At 52.7% G+C, this 18,808-nt stretch overlaps 1 protein-coding gene across 1 annotated transcript in view; it reads right to left on the bottom strand.

The window, feature by feature from the left end:
- LOC103087717 (putative ciliary rootlet coiled-coil protein-like 3 protein) overlaps nt 1-18,808 on the bottom strand; it is a 74,299-nt gene that overhangs the window by 28,030 nt on the left and 27,461 nt on the right. The window contains 6 exon segments of the mRNA XM_082931480.1: nt 215-358; nt 3,514-3,627; nt 6,266-6,442; nt 7,048-7,217; nt 7,714-7,841; nt 11,074-11,267. Coding sequence (XP_082787606.1) covers nt 215-358; nt 3,514-3,627; nt 6,266-6,442; nt 7,048-7,217; nt 7,714-7,841; nt 11,074-11,267 — 927 coding nt within the window.

Raw genomic sequence — 18,808 nt, 5'->3', positions numbered from 1 at the left:
CCCCCCGGCCCAGGGAGGCCTCGCCCCGCCAGGGCCTGGTCCCTGGTCCAGGGGCATCCAGGCCTCACGCTGTGTGCGGGCTGCACCCGCTCAGCAGCATCTCGCCCGGGCTCTCCCCACGGCTTGTTGGAAGGTGGGTCCAGGATGCGGGTTCCCTCCTACCCCTCAGGTCACACCTGCCTCGCAGGAGCCCCCCCTTCCCACCCTGCCTCACCTCTCTCCTGGCGCTGCTCCGCTGGGCCGCCATGTCCCGGAGCCTCTCCCTCAGAGCCCTGGCCTCCCTCTGATGGGCCGAGACGGTGTCCTCAAAGTGGGTCTGCAGGGCCTTCAGGTCTGTGGTCGTGGCGCTGATGGTGGCCTGGGGGGAGCAGCAAGCCGGCCGCAGTGTCAAGTGCGCCTGGCGGTAGGCTCGGGCCCCCACGGGCAGCCACACGCTGTCCTGGGCCAGGCGGGCAGCCTGCTCAGGCCACATATGGTGGGCCTGGGGCTCTGGATGACCACGGCCAATGCCGCCAGTGCCGGTTCCTGAGGGTCCCAGCGGTGAGGGGGGCGGGGCAGAGGCCCCGGTTGAGGTCAGTCCATGGGAAGGACTGACTCTGCCCCCTGAACTTTCAAGCAGGCGGGTGGGATTGGGGGATGCTCCCAGGGTCTAAGTGTGAGAGTACCCACGACATGCCTGGGAGGGGTCGGGGGCTCTGCCTGCACCCCTTGGGCAGGGGTCGTCCCTATTCGGACATGTAGCTACGCTCCGAACTTGGATGTCCATCTGGGCGGGACTCAGCTTGGCCTGAATCTGCTTTCCTGTGGCCACAGCGCCCAAGACGCTCCTCTAGTGCTGAGGGGCACCTGGAGCAGGGGGTCCTCTGGGCCACAGGCTTGGCCATGGCGGTGCTCGAACCCCTCCTGTCCATGAACGAGGACACCACCTGCTTACCCTGAGCCCGAGGCCCAGCCCAGCCTCCTGGCCAGGACATACCCCTCGCCATCTGGCTCGGGGTGGTCTGGGTCCCCAGGAGCAGTTTCCTCTGCAGGGCGAGGGACAGATCTGGCTTTGTGCTACAGGGAGGCCTGGTGCCCTGCTGCCCCCGACTGGGTCTCTGGGAGACACCCTCCACACCCCCTTCCCAATTCACAGGCCACTGCCTGAGGGATCTGGCAAGCTGGGGCTCTATCAGGCCAAGCTTCCTGCTCTCGGGGAAGGAACCTCCCTGGTGCCGCCTCTGTTCCTGGCCCCTGCTGTCCATCTCCACTGAGAAGTGTCACCTTGGACGGCCAGGTCTGGCTGTGCCCCCAGGACAGCCCTAGCGAGGCTGCAGTGAGTGCTTGGTGTGGCCAGGGTGGGGTGCGAGTGGAAGGACTGCCTCTTCGGGATCAGGAACCGCAGGGCGAATCCGGGAGCCCCTCCACCGACGGGGGGTTGCTCGTAGGTCACCCACAACTGCTGTTCCATGGCTGGCATTTCTCCCCACCCTCCCCTCTCAGTGGGTTTTAATTTCCATTTTCCAAGCCGAGGTGGCAAAAGAACCCTTAATGAGCTCCCGGAAGAGCCCAGCTGGCGGGCAGCCCCCCCCCCCCCCCCCACACACACACACAGGGCAACGGCCCAGGGTTCTACGCTCCCACGGGGCCAGGCCTTGGTGTGCGCGTTCTACCTCATCGGAGAGCCCAGGGTCTGAGTCAGGTTAGCAGCGTGGCAGCCCTACCCGCCCTGCCCCCAGCTCTAGATCCCCAGCGACCGGTCGGCCTGCACAGGAGGCAAGGCCTTGGCCTCAGTCCTGAAATGTGAAGGCTGAGAGTTAGGTCAGCACCCGCCCCCAGCGCATCCAGCGGGAGACTCAGAGCCAGCCCTAGGGAAGACCCCCAGAGAGGCCCCTCTGCGAGCCGGGGCCTCTGCTCTGGGGTCTTGGGGTCTTTCCTTGCCTGAGGAAGCAGCTAGGGGGTGGTCGGGGAAAGGAGGTCCCAGTCCCATGGCGCTCCCACACCCCTCGCGGCTGTGCCCATGGAGGGGCCATCTGGCCTCGGGGATAGGACAGAGCAGGGCGGGGGCTCCAGGGAAAAAGGCTCTTAGGCAACACTTTCCCGGGTGCCAGGAGCTGCCTGGGACTGCTCTGCTAGTGACCCAGGGGTCCAGGTCGCTGCATCAGGAGGGGGTGAAGAAACACACTGGCAGCCAACTCCTAATTGCAACACTCCTTCCCTTGCCCAGCGCCCCTCCCCCCACGGCCCGCTAGGTTGGAACAAACTGCCTGGGCTCCCCAGGCCTGCCATCTGGGCGTCCTGCCCTCATCCAGGGCCCCGTGCGGTCACTGAGCACGGCCCTGCTTGTGGGGTCAGAGGGTCGCCACCCAGCCCTGCAGCCTGCATTCCACCCACTCACTTGTTCATGGACTCACTGAGCCATTAATGCAACACCAGGGTAGCATCTAACCCCGCACCCTTGGGGCTGAGGACACACCAGGGACCGGGGTTAAAAATGAAGGTGGGCAGGCTGAAAGAACGAAGGCGGGGGCAGAGGAGACACGGCGCTGGCCCAGCTGAGCCGACTGGGTGCAGCTGGAGTGCTGAGCGCAGGGTCCGGCCTTGCCCTCGACGACCCCTGCTACCCACGGGGGGACTGCGCCCCCCGACCGCACCGTAAGCCATGCCCCCGGCCCCCTCCTCCCGTGAGCAGCAGGGCCCTGGCCTCTGCGTCACCCACCCGGGGCCTGGCCCCACTCTGTAAACAGGCCGAGGCTACCCTGCCGGCGACCGCAGTGGTGCCCAGCCCCGCCCGTGGGGTGGGGCACGGGGCCCCAGTGTGGCCACCCCTGCTCCCCAGAGTCTTGCCTGCTGCTGCCTCTGCCCCGTCCCCCCGATGTGGGCTCCTGAAGAAGAGCCAGGGGCCCCAGGTGACCCCAGCTGGCTGCCCACAGGGGCCTCTGCGCACTGGCCCAGGGTGGGCGACTACCTGCTGGGGTCTCTTCTGGCCCCTCGGTGGACGCCTCCCTCCGGCTCTGCTGGGGATTCTCTGTGGGGTCCTTTCCGGTGAGCGTTTGCCTCAGTTACCACGCCGGCCTACCCGCTGGGTTTCTCCTTTGGGGGGGCCTCTCCAGAAAGTCAGCCCCAAGAGGCCCTCGGAACCTCCTACAGCTATGCTGTGCCACAGGCAGCTGAGGTCAGACAGGGAAGGCCAGGGGCTGGGGGTGCTGGAGGGCATAAATCTGGGTCTGCCCCCTCTGTTGCTGGTGCCAGGCCCTCCCCTCTCTGGCTTCTGCCCAGTGGCACGAGGGTGACTGGCCTGCTGCCCCCCACCCCTGTCCCACCCCATCGCCTTTGCTTCCCGCAGAGACACTGTCCCCTCCCAGCAGGGGATCTGGAGATCCCTGGGGGAAACGGAGGCTCGGGTGGGTTGGGTGGAGGGGATGCATCCCTGGGACCAGGCAGGGAGGGGGCGCCTCTGGGGGTCTGCCGCCCCTGTTGGGCTGTGCAGGCGGCCAGGCCAGGTGTCTCGCTCCGGCTGGGGTGAGGGCTCACCTCGGCTCGCTCCTGCCGGCCCCGGGCCTCCTGCTGCACCAGCTCCAGCTCCCACGCGGCCCTGGACAGCTCCTCCCTCAGCTGGCTGGTCTCCGCTTCTCTCAGAGACAGGGCCTGGGCGACAGGGGTAGGGTGCTCGTGAGAGGGCTGGGGGGCTCTGAGGAGAGGCTCAGCAGAATTCTGGGTGTCATGGTCCTGCCAGGACGCAGGGTCTGGGAGGAAGAGCCCCTCAGACGCAGCTGCATCCCGAGGGGGTGGGTCCAGACTGCCAGCCTGAGCTCAGGCAGCTCCCTTTCCCCACCCAGGGTGCCCTACCCCTCCTACCTGCATCTGCCCAATACCTGCTCTCTCCCAGCGCAGGTCAGGGGGCTTCACGGGCCACCTCCTCCCTGGAGCCCTCCGCCCGCTCCAGGCACAGAGCAGGAACCGCTAATGGTTCCTAAATTCCCCACGTGCTCCGCGTTGCTGAGGGTGAGGGGTGCGCGTGAGCCCCCGGAGATGCTGCATTTCACCCACCAGCCCCGAGGTGGGAGGGACCCCTGCTCTGTCATCAGGCTGTGGGGTGGCAGAGATTTGGCGATGCCCGTCAGTCACAAATGCACATCCTCTCCATGCCAGGCCCACTGGGGAGGGCAGCCTGGAGACGTGCATGACCTACACTCGGGGTCTCCGATGAGTATTTATAATGGCAACAAGACTCCCACCGAAGGGAGGCCAACAGAACGAAGGGGGATCCCTGCACACGTCACGGCGTCACACAGCTGTGAAAAAGAACCAGCGAGCTCTGAACACAGTGTGGAAAGCCCCCAGATCTGTCGATCCTGAGAAGAGAAAGGTCCAGAACCTTGTGTGTCCTTTTCATCCTTGTACTACGGAGGCAGGCGTAGGAGTGTGTATTCCCACTTGCTGGCCTGTGCACGGCAGTCTCTGGGAGGAGGTTTGTAACAAAGTGTGTCTGCTTTTTGCCCTGGGTGCTGGGGGAGCCTCTAAACCCCCGGAATTTCACAGGTGAGGGTTGTCTGTTATTTGCGGACCCTGGGGCCACACCTGAGCTTGTGCTAACAGGTGGTCAGAGCCCTGGGGCAGTGAGCCGCTGAGATCGGCCTGACCACCCAGCCTCTGGGAGGGGGCTGGACCCTGAGTTTAGTCCATCACACCCACACAAGGAAACCCCAGTAAAACCCTGGAGCTTACCGGCTGGCAAACACCCTAATGTGCCAGTGGGTGACCTGCCCTGACTCTGCAGGGAGAGAGCCCGTCCCTGTGTCTCTCCACTGGGCTCGTCCTGGCCTGTGTCCTTCACAATAAAACTAATGGCAAGTGTAATGCTTCCTGGAGTTCTGTGAGTCACCCTGGCGAACAGCTGAATCAGGGGCTCTGCCCTACCCGACGTTCGTACGATGCTTTTCCTCTACTACCGCCTCCTGACCCTCTTTCAAGCCCCACCCTCGACACGCCGCCCTCACTTTCAGGAAGCTGGAGAGCGGAGTGGCCAAGGACACGGTCCCCACTGCCCAGCAGGTGTACCGTGCCGCCCTGGACAAGTTATTCAACGTCTGTGAATCTCTGTTTCCCACCAGTCAAAGGGGGCCGATAAGAGCGTGCACCTCTCAGCATTGTGAGACTCAAACTAGAGATGCAGAGCCTGACAATAAACCTTGGTTATTCCTGCTACTGTATCTCTTCTCCCGCAATGTAGCTTGTACCAGCACCTGAGAGTCCTGTCACAGTGTGACAACCCACATGAATGTGTTTACTTGTCTGTTCCATTCACTCAACAGTGCACGCTTCAGGGTGGCGTGGGATACTGGAACGGTCTGGACTCTGAGGGTAGCTTTTACCTGCCCAGTGTCTGAATTCCAACAGCCTGTGGGATGGGAGGCGGGTCGGGTGGGTGGCTGATGGATGGACACACTGATAGCTGGCTGGCTGGTGATCAGATGGATGGAGGGATAATCAGACACATGGATAATCAGTGGATATGGATGGGCAGCTGTGTGGACAGAGGGAAGGGTCTTTAAGTGAATGGATGGTGACTGGTTGAGTGAGTGGTTGAATAGATGGATGGTCAGGTGAGCGGATGGATAGTTGGATGGATGTTTAAGCAAGTTGATGGATAGATTTATGGTCAGGTGTGTGAATGGCCAATTGGGTATGTTAATAGATGGCTATGTATGTGGGTAGACAGCTGGGTGTGTGAATAAAGGATGGATATTCAAGTGAATGGATGGATGATGGACAAGGGAGTGGAGGGACAGTGAATTGCATGGATGTATAAATGGGCAGGTAGTTTAATGGGCAGATGGATGAATGGTTGGATGGGTAGAAGGATGGGTGGATTGATGGATAGATGGGTGGATGGGTAGATGGATGGATGGATGGACAGGTGGATGGATGAATGGTTATGTGGATGGATGCACAGATGGTTGGATGGATAGATGGACAGATGGTTGGATGGGTGCATGGTTGGATGGATGGATGGATGGACGGATGGATGGATGGGTGGATGGACAGGTGGATGGATGAATGGGTATATGGATGGATGAACAAATGGTTGGACTGGTGGATGAATGGATGGATGGACAGGTGGATGGTAGGTGGGTGAATGTCTGTCCACCAGGACTTCTGTGGAAGATCAAAGCTGCAGTAACAGTGGCGTGGAAAGGCTGCCCTGTACAGCCCTCTTGCTGGGTCGGAGAAGGCAAGTGATCAGACACGAGAGCTCCCCACTGCCTCGTGGTCCGCCCGTCACCTGCTGCATCTCGCGTTCCAGCTGAAGGAGACTCTCATCCCGCTCATGCTTCAGGCTCTGAATTTCCTCCTTCGGAGCCTCCCTCTTGGCTGCACTTTTTGCCACCAGCTCCTTCTCCTGTTCCAGCCCGCGTGCTGCCACTTCCTTCTCGTCTGTCAGAGACAGACTCAGGGTCTCCTGGGCCGAGGAAAAGGGACAGGCTGTGAAGACTCACAGGTCAGGACTCGTGAGACAGCAGGCGCCTGTGTTCCTGAGTGAGACTGGGTTCATGGGACATCAGGGCAGGACAGGTGCCCAGGGACCGTCCGGTCCAGCCAGCCTCATGCCAACACCTCACACGCAGTGACACGCACTGCGAAAGGCTCTCTGGGCCCCAGCGGCTACCACCCCCAACTCAAGTCACAGCTCAGAAACCTTTCCTGAGCCTCCACAGAGCACCAGGCACCCTGACATGCAAAGTGTATAAGGACGTGTCACTTGAGGCCTTCTGGACCTGTGACCAGTGGGACGTCTCAGAGGGGGACAGAGCTCCGTCCAGCTGTGGGCCCTCAGACTGCGGCCAGGTCAGCCGATGCCCGTGGGCGCCTCTTCCATGAGGGACAGGGCCCCGGCCGCCCACGCGCACTGTCAAGGGTCCTCAGGCCCAGCCTCAGCGTGGCCTGGGCACCCCTGCTGCCCGGCTGGTCTCCTGGGCCCCTCCCCAAGTGCCTGCCTGCCCTGGGGACACAGTAGACTCCCGGGAAGCCACTGGGCAGCTGGGGGCTGGTCCCAGGGAGGCAGACCTGCTCCTTCTGGAGCCGGGCTAGATCCTCGAGGTGGGCCAGCGCCTGGCTCTCCAGGGCCAGCTGCGTGTCCTGCTCCTGCTGTACCACCTGCTGCAAGAGCCGCCCCACGTCCCCCTGCAGCTTTGTCTCCTGGACCTCCCAGGTGCACTTCAGCTGCTCCATTTGCACTGTGAAGGGACAGGCGCATCCGACACCCGCCGCGGGGCCCTCCCTCACCCCCACCTCATCCCCCGGAACACCCCGCGGCCCTGTGAGCCCCTGTGGAGTGGCAGTCCTCGGCTCTGAGGATACGGCCCAAGCCAGCGGGACAGAGCCCCCCAGGCGCCACTGCAGGCACGTGTCCTGATCCCAGCCCGCGCTGGGCAACCCGCACGCTGCAGGGTGGGCTGAGCAGGGACGGGCGCACGGGGTGTGGGGCCGGGGGCTGCCACGCTGACCCTGTGGCCACAGCCTGTTCTGAGCCTCAGGCCAGCGCTGGCAGCAGTGCCCACCCATCACAGAGAATAGTGGCACAAGTCACTCAGACACATGAGCTCTGGGCTGCGTTTGGGCCCCTTTGGGGGCCGGGGAGTGGGAGCAGAGCATCAGGGGACAAGCTCATCTAAGGGGTCCTTCTGGGGCTGGTCTGGGGACAGGAGTCGAGGGGGCCCGTCGGCGGAGCACCTTGCAGGGCCTGCCGGGCCAGCCTCGCGCTCTGGGCCTCTCCCTCCAGCTGCTCCTGCCGTGACTGCAGCTGTGACGCCAGCTGTTGGGCCTCAAAGAGGCTGTTCTCCAGGGAGTCCCTCTCGGCCCTGCAGAGAGTCACCAAACAACAGGCGAGCCACTCACGCTGGCGGAGGATCCTGCCAACGAGGAACAGCGTGGAGCCCAAATGGGCTAGGACGGTGCCCGTCAAGGCTGGGAGGGTAAATCAAAAGCAAACAGAGGACGCTCATCCATCTTAAATCTAAGAACAAATTGGACCCTGCATAAAAAATGTTCCAGGTGGACTAAAAAGCTAAAATGGAAAAACAAAACAAATAGACAACAACTAAGCAACTCAGAACTGTAAAAATAGTAGAAAAAAATCCAGAAGGGTATTTTACAATCTTAAGCAAGACACAAAAGCCAGAAGACAAAAATAAGGAGGCCAACAGATCTGAATACACTTAGAGGGAGATGGAACCTTCTGTGCAGAAAAGATGCCACAAACCAAGTCAAAAGACAAGGGACAGGGCTTCCCTGGTGGCGCAGTGGTTGAGCGTCCACCTGCCGATGCAGGGGACACGGGTTCGTGCCCCGGTCCGGGAAGATCCCACATGCCGCGGAGTGGCTGGGCCCGTAAGCCGTGGCCGCTGAGCCTGCGCGTCCGGAGCCCGTGCTCCGCAACGGGAGAGGCCACAACAGTGAGAGGCCCGCGTACCGCAAAAAAAAAAAAAAAAAAAAAAGACAAGGGACAGACTTAGAGAAAATATTTGCACTAAATATGCAAAGGGTGAACATCCATCACATACAAGGAGCTCCTACCAATCAGTGACAGAAAGCGTCTGATCCTACAGAAAAATGAGAACAGTGACTGTTATTCACAAAGAAAACACAAATGGTGAATAAACATAAGAAACTCACTAGTCCTCGAGGGGGTTCAAATCACAACTATGATGGTTAATCAATTAAGTGTCACATTAGCAAAAGCTTAAAATAATGATCATATCTAGCGTTGGCAAGGTGTGAGGGTGACTTTCCCTGGTGGCGGGGGGGTGGGGTGGGGGGGCTGGGAAATTTCAGGACGTGAAGTGTGCATGTCTTTGGGCCACAGCAATCCCACTTCTAGGCGTCGGTTCTTCAGAAAATACACATGAACCAATGGCGCAGCGCAGGGATGTTCCCCGTAGCTCCACACGGGGCGTCAATCAGACTCAGCTTCGATGCCATGAAATGCTGGAATGTTTCAGAAACTACGGGGCATCTCGCCAGCTGCTAAGACAATGAGGACGTTCTCTTAAAGAGTCACTCTGAGAAGCAGCCTCCAGGGCGGAACTCGCACAGCACGATTCCCCACCTCTGCGTCTGGGCACAGACACAGCCCTTCAGAAAGTGCCCGGGGTGAACAAGGTGACTCACGGCGGCGCCCGCTTCTGGGGAGGGTGATGACACGGACTGCATCTCTGACAGCGAATCCATCAGTCACCAGCCAGCCAACGAGCGTGTGCTCTGTCCAGTGCTGGGTGACGTACGGTGAAAAAAACCACCAACCAACCAACGAGGACGCACCACAAACACTCAACACAGATACCCACATGAAGACACAGACAGCCGATGCGCAGCCCCAAACGGCTCGGTGGGTCAGGGAGGGCCACGGGCCATGGGGGACCTTGCTCAGCCCGCCCCGGCCCCGCCACAGTCTCCCTCGGGCCCCCTGCACACCCCTGCTGCCAGTGTCAGAGTGGGGTGTTGTCAGCACCTTCTGGGGAGCCCTGGAGTCTGAAGAGCCCAGGAGCCTCACTCCTTTGATATCCCGTCCCCCCTCCAGTCCCCACCCTCTTAAGCACCCAACATGTTCCCCACTCTCCACATCTGGACGGCTCTCCCCAGCTTTCTGTGCCCACCCGGTCCCCTCTGAGGGGAGTGACCTGTGCCGGGCCCGGACACTCTAAGGATGTGTCCAGTCTGTCCCTCCACCAGAGCCCGGGAGCATCTCACTTCCTGGAAGGAGGCCCGGCACCACCAGCAAGGGTGCGTGGGGTACAGGTGGGGACCCCAGTCCATCTCGCTGGAGCCTGAGAACTAAAAGAGGTCCGCGGCACTGCAGCCTTGTCAGGGCCTGGGACTGGGGGCCGGAGGACCTTGAAACCTGGGCTCCTCGGTCATCAGGAGAAGCAAGCCACGTCCCGTGCCACCCTGTCACCAGAAGCTCAGACTGGTCCCTGCGAAGTGCTGTTTAGTGGGTGTGGGACTCCGTCTGGGAGCCGCAGGGCCTCCATGCACAGAGGCCCTGGGCCCAGTGCTGAGGCTGGGGGAGGCTCCCCTGACCAGGGCCCATGATCTGGGCGGCAAATGCTGGCGGGAGGAAGGAGGCCCCCCCACCCCCGTCCTGCTCCAGTTTGTGCCCGCGCTTTCCTTGGGAGGAGAGGCCTTCTGTGAAGAGGACCGAGGACCTGGGCCTCTGAGTCTCCTCGTGGCCCCCAGTTCTGGAGTTTCGGGAGGAGCTCTTTCTACAAAAATACTTTGATATTCCTGAGAAGGGCACAAGGTGCAGAAAGCACCAGCCTTTGGATGTCCTCAGAGGCCACAGGCCAGCCCAGCTCACCAGGCAACAGCTGGCAGGGCACCCTGTTCTCGCCTACAGTGTCTGTTCCAGGTGTCCTGGAAGTGGCCCCGATGGTCTTCAGGGTTCACCCCCGCCCCCAGCCTCGTGGTTCCCTGGCGCTGCCACCACCCTGGCTCCAGGGGTAGTCACGGGGCCCCAGCCTGCATGTCGGAGCCCTGCGACGCCCAGGATCTCCTCAAGGATGTCAAGCGGCTCAAGATGGCTGTGGGCAGTGGCTCTCAGGCCTCGTGGGGAGAAGGGCGCTCTGTGTCTGCTGGAGGAGGAGCTGGGCGTGACCACTGGCCATCTTGCCAGCTGTCACCCTGAGCCTGCCCGGGAATGAAGTCTCCTTAGAGTTGAGCCACGCTGACGGGGGAAAGGCAGGCTGTTGATGGCACCACAGGAGCGCCCGGATCCAGCCTTGCCTGAAGCAGTGTGTACCCTGACTGCTCAGATCCATGAGCAGGATGTTCCACACCTTTTTTCCTGCTGGTCTGAGGTGGGCCAGTGCAGCCATCTCTCTCAGGAAAACTGTCCCGGGAAGGCTCTCGCTGCATCCACCTCTTCTAGGAGCTCTCTGACCCCACGGGCACTGTGTTTGCCCCTCCCTTACAGCCTCTCTCCCATGTAGACATACCTGCCCTGCCTTACAGTTGCTGAGTGACTGCCCATCCCTGCCACACCACAGGCTCCCTGAGGTCAAGGCCACATGAACACTCCCTGCTGACCCCAGGTACCTGAGGTCAGCTGCCTCCTCAGCTGTGAGCTGGCCCTGCCTCTCCAGGGCCTCCTGCTTGGCCAGCAGCTGGGCCCGCTCGTCAGACAAAGCCTCCTTCTCCTGCAGGGCCCTCTGGAGCGCGTCCATGTGGGCCTCCTGGTCTTGCAGGCTCTGGGCCAGCTGCTCCTCCAGGGCCTGTTTCTTGCATGTGACCTAGGGGAGGGGGAGGGGAAAGTCCAGCAGAGAGAGTGGAAGTGTGAGGAGGGGCCTCTCAAGGGAAAAGAAGGACTTCAGAAAAAGTGGTTTCATGCGGAAGGGCGTGGAGGAGGAGCGTGGCTATGAGACATATTGGACCCCTGGTGCATGTGTGTTTTCACAGCAGAGGGACCTCCACTCCTGTCACCATGATGGAGAAATTATTGAACTGAGCACCCCCAGGTGTGACCCAGCTGCCAATCTAAATGGTAACCTCTGTTGGGCCACAAGTTTCTAGGGTCAGGAGACATGGCACAGAAATGCAAAGAAGGTGACAGAGGGACAGATTGTTGCAGACTAACACCTCCACCAAGAACATCACAAAAATCTAGACAAAACCTATCACAGGAATCTGTATAAGGCCTCAGAGAGCTATCAAGGCAGCTGGGACTGAAGGAGCCAAGATCTTGGAGGAAAGGGAAACAGAGGAGTGAGCCCACCACTCAGTATCTCTTCTCTCCTCAGAGCATGTGCTGATTTAAAAGTCTGGGCTGAGGAACTGAGAAGCCAAGGAGAGCTTCTGGCAGTACTGTGACCTCAGGAATACAAAGACTCGAGTTTACAGATATCAAAGCGGAAGGGTCCTGATAAACATCCCAGGTTTCTAGCTGTTTTCACAGGAGGGCTTCATCCTAGTAGTGGTGGTGAGTCAGAATAGACTCTCCCTCAAAAAAGTGAAGCTCAGGTTTGAATCACCTCAATCATAGATTATGGTGATCATCTACCTTCACTGCCTGCCAGAATCAAAAGTAAATCCTCCTTACAAGAAGAATAGCATCATCAAGATCCTCAAATTATTTCTATAATTTTTATGTATGACACTTGGCATTTAATCAACATGACCGGGCATATCAGAGACAGAATCATATGGCACAAAATCACATGCAAGAACATAAAATAGACACACTGCCTCCCTGTCCCCCTGGCTATCAGATGTTGGAGTTATCGAACAGACTTTAAAATAGTTGTGATTAACATGTTCAAGAATATGGATGGTGAAATGTAGAATTTCACAACAGAACTGGACACTTAATATCAATAATATAATTTGGAAATACAATAACCAAAATTATTAGATGGGTTTAATGGCATGTTAGATAGGATAGAAGACTAATAATCTGGAAGACAGACAAAAGAATGTACTAGATTGAATCATGAGGAGAAAAAAGGACAGAAGATATAGATGAGTGTAATAGACGTATAGGACAAGGCGAAAAGATCCAACATATGTGTAATTAGAGTTGCAGAGGGAGAGGAGAGAGAATATTTGAAGAGATATTCGACAAGAATTTCCCAAATCTAATAAAATACATCAAGCCACCAATTTAAAATGAGCCACAATCTTCCAAAAGGATAAAAACAAAGAAAATGTCACCTAGATATATCTTAGTAAAGTTTCTGTGAAAAGATTTTGAAAAAGAATATGTATTGGGTTGGTCAAAAAGTTCGTTTGAGTTTTTCTGTAAGGTTACAGAATACATACATACCCAATATACATCTGTATAACTGAATCACTCTGCTGGACACCAGAAACTAACACAATGTTGTAAATCAGCTATAGTTCAATTAAAAAATGCTAATAACATTTCAGAACAAAAGTTTTAAAAAGTTTCTGAATACCAAAGGTAAAGAAAACAATCTCTAAAAATCAGAGGAGAAAAACCACACATCACCTATAAAAGAGCTGCAGTAAGACTGGTGTTTGACTTCCAAAGGGCAACAGTGGAAGTCAGAGGACAATGGAATGAATTCATCAAAATGCTGAATGGAAATAACAGCTATTCTGGTATTCTATACCTAATGAAAATATTCTTCACCAATAAAGAGCACAACTTTGTGCTCCTGATAATGGTTAAGTAGGTTGTAGGAGACCAACCTTCCTGCCATAGCAGCTAGAAAAGCTGTGCAGCACACCTGTGTGAAGGACTTAGAGATACCAAGGCATTCAAGACCCAAGGAGTCCAATTGCTGAGAGAAATGTGTTCAGGTGACCCTAATATTCTACCACAGATTTCCCCTTGAGGGATCTGCCAGCTCTTAACCAGAGCCTTGGGAGCCGAGGATGAAACCTTAGCTAAAGGGTTGGGAGGTGTCCTATGGCTTCAGCAGGCTTATAAGACTGAAGAGACAGATCTGGAGTTCAGAGCTACCAGAGCAGCCATAGCACAGGAGGCTAGGACATCAGAGAGGAGGTAAGTCTGAGATGCTGTACATTTAAAAAAATGGTACTGCCTTTTTATAACTCACAACAGTATAAGGCCAAGGGATTATGAATATGAACAGAAAGTGCAGTGGAGCATCTGGACTATCAGGCAGAACTTTTGGCAATCTCAGAACTGAGACAAAAAAACCCGGAGTTCAGGGTGGGGGCCCTAGTTAGGAGCACAGGAGAGCCATATTATACCGTGAGGTCAACACCCTGAGGCAGCTCACTCTTCAAAAATGACTGAAACCAGTTACAAGACAGCTGAATCCAAGACTGGATAAAGGTGATCTGCTCTGACTCTGATGTCCTACAATGAAAAGCAAGTTCCCTTTGGAAGAAACTTATATCACCCAGAGCCTCAAATTAGCTCCTACAAAACCTCAAAATCTGTCACTCAATAAAAAATTATTAAGCACCGGGAGATAAGGCCAAAGGACTGAAAACTAAGAGGTAAAAGACAATAGAAATAGACCCAATTTGGGGATCCAGATGTTGGAGTTGTCAGACAAAGACCTGAAAAATATTATAATTAATGTGTTCAAGAACATATCCAAGAAGATGGAGAATTTCACTAGATAGCTGAAGTGTGTGTGTGTGTGTGTGTGTGTGTGTGTGTGTGTGTGTGTGTGTGGTTGAAGTGACCATTTGAAGCAGAAATATTAATAATGTATTATAGAGTTTATAACAACATATGTATAAATAAAATATATGGCAGCAAGCCCCAAGAATGGGAGGGATAAATGGAATATATTGTTGTCACGATCTTACATTGTTTGTGAAATAGTATAATGTTATTTTAATATAGACTGTGCATACCATAATTTTAAAGCAATCACTAAAATAATAACAAGAAGAAGTATAGCTAAAAAAAATTAATAGAGAACATAAAATGGAATACTAAATAAATATGCAGCTAACCCAAAAGAAATCCAGAAAGGCAAAATGTAAAAATTTACAGAAAAAAGAGATACACAGAAAACAAACACCTAGATGGTGGACTTGAACCAAGCATATCAACAGTTACCTTACATGTAAACGATGTAAACACTCCAGTTGAAAGGTAGAGATTGTCAGAGTAAATACAGAAGCAAGGCCAGACACACTTTAAATATACAGACATAGATGAAATGAAGGTTAACATACGGAAAGGATATAACATGGAAACAGTAAGTAAAGAAAGTTGGTGTGGCTATATCAATATCAGGAAAATTAGATATCAAGAAAACAAATGTTACCAAAGATAAGAGGGGACATTTTATAAAGTTAAAAAGTCAGTTCAGCATGAAGACATAAAATACTAATTTGTATGCTCCTAAAAATAGGAATTCAAAATATATGAAGCAAAAGTAGACAGAACTAAAGGTAGAAATAGACAATTCCACAATCATAGAGATTTAAATGCCGTTAATAGAACAAGTAGACCCAAAAAAATCAAACAAACAAATAAACCCCATAAGGACACAGAAGACTTAAACAACAGTGTCAAGCAACTTGACTTAATTGATATTTATAGGCACTACATTCAACAATGGCATAATACACATTCTTTTTACATGAACATGGAATGTTCAACAAAATAGCTAATATGCTGGGCCATAAAGCATGCTTCAATACATTTAAATCTGTTCAAATAATATGGAGTATATTTTCTGACCTTATTGGAATTACATTAGATGTTGATAATAATTAGATACTTAGAAAATTCCCAAATTTGGAAATTAGGTAATACATGTCTAAATAATCCATGGGTCAAAGAAGAAATCACACAGAGAATGAGAAAATAGTTTGAACTGAATGATAATAAAAACACAACAGGGCTTCCCTGGTGGCGCAGTGGTTGAGAGTCCTCCTGCCGATGCAGGGGCCACGGGTTCGCGCCCCGGTCCGGGAAGATCCCACATGCCGCGGAGCGGCTGGGCCCGTGAGCCATGGCCGCTGAGCCTGCGCGTCCGGAGCCTGTGCTCCGCAACGGGAGAGGCCACAACAGTGAGAGGCCCACGTACCGCAAAAAAAAAAAAAAAAAAAAAAAAACACAACAGGCAAAATTATTAGAATGCAGAAGAAACAGCCACAAGATCAAGTAGGAAATCTGAATAGCCCTATATCTAATAACTAATTAAATTTTTATCAAAACTTTTCTCACAAAGAAAACTCCAGACTTAAATGACTTCACTAGTGAATTCTACCAACATTTAAGGAAGAAACAGAAATTTTAAAACACTTTCAGGAAAGAGGAGGGAACACTTCCCAACTTATTTTGTGAGGCCAGCATAACCCACATTCCAAATCTGACAAAAACATTATGAGAAAAAAAATTATAGACTAATGTTCCTCATGAATATGGATGTAAAAATCCTTAACAAAACATTATGAAATTGCTTATCTCAGGTATGCAAGGTTGTTTTAACATTAAAAAATAAACCAATATAATTAGCTGTATAAACAGAATAAGAATGATGGCGTGATCATCTTATTTCATTCAGGGAACACATTAACAGAATTCAAAACCCATTCATAATTTAAAAAAAATCTCAGCATGCTAGGAATAAAAGAGAGCTTCCTCAATCTGATAAGAGGCACCTATGAAAAGCCTATAGATAACATCACACTTCATGGTGAAATATTGAATTCTTTCCCCGTGGTTGAGTTTGGTAGAAGGATGGCCACTCTCACTACTTCTTTTCAATTTTGTTCTGTAGGTTTTTAGCCAGTGAATTAAGAGAAGATGAGATAAAAGTCACTGAGATCAGAAAGGAAGTAAAACTGTTGTTATTCACAGATAACACGATTATGTACGTGCAAAACCCTGGTGCTTATGTACGTGTAAAACCCTGGTGCTCTCAAGGTTGCATGATTGAAAGTTAATCTATGAGATTGTATTTCTATATACTAGTAATGGACATAGGAAAATGAAATTAAAACAGCAAGGCACAATATCAAAACTAGGAATTAATTTAATCAAAGATGTGCAAGACCTCTACACTGAAAACTACAAAACACAGCTGAGAGGAATTCAGTAAAGAAAAAAATGGAGAGATATACCATGTTCATGGATGGACAACTAGATACAGTTAAGATGTCCAGTCTTCTCAAATTGATCTATAAATTCAACACAATCCCAATCAAGGTTCTACCAGGCTTTTTTGGGTATAGAAATTGACAATCTAATTCTAAAATGTATATGACTATGCAAAGGTTTGAGAACAGCCAAACAATCTTGAAAAGAAGGATAAGATGGGAATACTCACATTACTTAATTTCAAGACATTAAAAAGCTACAGGAATGAAGACAGTGCAGTTTTGGTGACAGGATGAACAAATAGATCAGTTTGCACAGATCAACAATATGATCTGGGCACATATATGCACATGTATGATCGATTTATTTTCAACAAGTTGCCAAGATAATTCAAGGAGGAAAGGAAAGTCTTTTCAAAAATTGGTGCTGGAACAACTGGATATTAGTATGAAAAATAATGGACTTCAGTTCCTATTTCATACCACACACCTGTGGTTCTCACACCTTAATGTGCATCAGAATCACTGGGAGGGATACTTAAAATCCAGATTTCTGGGCCCCACCCACAGAGTTTCAGATTCAGTAGGTTTTGGGAGGGCAGCTGAGAATTTGCATTTTAAACAAGTTCTCAAGTGATACTAATGCAGCTGGTCTGAGGAACACACTTTGAGAACCACTGCTGTACAGAAAAATCAACTTGAAATGGATCATAGACCTAAGAGCTAGATGAAAACAGAGCAGGATATTGTCTCATCCTTGGGCTAGGCAAAAATTTTTCAGACAGCCCCTAGAAAACACTAACCATAATTTTTTTTAAAACTTGGTAAACTGAATTTTGCCAAAGTTAAACTTTTCTGTCCATCAAAAATACCATTAAGAAAATGTATATTAAAAAAAAAAAAAAAAAAAGGGCTCCCCTGGTGGCGCAGTGGTTGAGAGTCCGCCTGCCGATGCAGGGGACATGGGTTCGTGCCCCGGGCTGGGAAGATCCCACATGAGCGGAGCGGCTGGGCCCATGAGCCATGGCCGCTGAGCCTGCGCGTCCGGAGCCTGTGCTCCGCAACGGGAGAGGCCACAACAGTGAGAGGCCCGCGTACCGCAAAAAGAAAAAAAAAAAAAAAGAAAGAAAATGTATAGGTGAGTCACAGAAACGTGAATACATCTGTCTGGCAAAGTACTTTTATCCAAGATATATGAACTCCTATATATCCATAACCAAAATATGAAAACCCAATAAAAATAGGCAATAGACTTGAATAGATACCTGACAAAATAAGGTATGTGAATATTCAGTAAGCACGTGAAAATGTGCTTAATGCCATTTGTTATCAGAAAATGCCAATTAAAACCACAATGGCGTATAACTTCACACACACAGAATAGCTAAAAAATAAAGACGGACGGTGCCAAATGTTGACGAGGCAGAGGAGCGGCTGGAAGCCTCCCACGCTGCTGGTGAGTAAAATGATACAACCACTTTGGAAGACTGCTTGCCGGTTTCTTATAAAGTTCAACACACACCTACCCAGTGACTCCACAATTGCACTCCTATGTATTCACTCAAGAGAAATGAGAATATCCATACGTGACTTGACCATGAATGCTCATAGCAGTCTTGTCCACTCCCAAAATGGAAAGAACCCAGAAGTCCAGCAGCGGCTGAATGGGTAAGCAAATGTGGTTTATCTGTATGATGGAATATTACTATGCAGTCAAAAAGAAGGAGCTCTTGATACACCTAAGAACAGGGATGACTCTCAAAGACATCGTGTTGAGGGAGAGAAGCCGGGCTCAAAAGAGTCTATGCCCCATGGCTCCATTTACAACAAGGTCTAAAACAGGTCAGGGCAGAGGCCACCTGGGCGGCCATGACAGGAGGGAGCCTGCTGGGCTGGTGGAGACACTTTGCATCCTGACTGTGGTGGTGGCTACACAGGTGCTTACAACTGTCAAAAACTGTGCACTGGCTTACTGAGCGTAGTCACTCTTTGACTAAAAAAAGAGGAAAAGATGACCCCAAAAAGGCTAGGACAGAGTCTGAGAAACAGGAAGAGGCTGGACTGAGTCCCAAAGGTGACAGACCATGAAGTCTGAATGCCACTGGGGGCCGGAGACGCTGCAGAGACAGGGTTTCCATGTGGACCGACAAGACAGATGTCAGGAGAAAGCAAAGGTGCTGCAGTGTCTCGTCCCAGGGAGTCTGACCTCCTCCATGGAAGATCCATGTCAGCAGATTTGGGAATGAACGCAGGAATGAAAGAGCGAGTGAGAGAT

The sequence above is a fragment of the Lipotes vexillifer genome, unplaced genomic scaffold, assembly GCF_000442215.2.
Source record: "Lipotes vexillifer unplaced genomic scaffold, Lipotes_vexillifer_v1.1 scaffold988, whole genome shotgun sequence".
NCBI lineage: Eukaryota > Metazoa > Chordata > Mammalia > Artiodactyla > Lipotidae > Lipotes > Lipotes vexillifer.
Note: the sequence above shows the minus strand (reverse complement) of the source record. Positions and strands in the feature narration are given on the sequence as shown.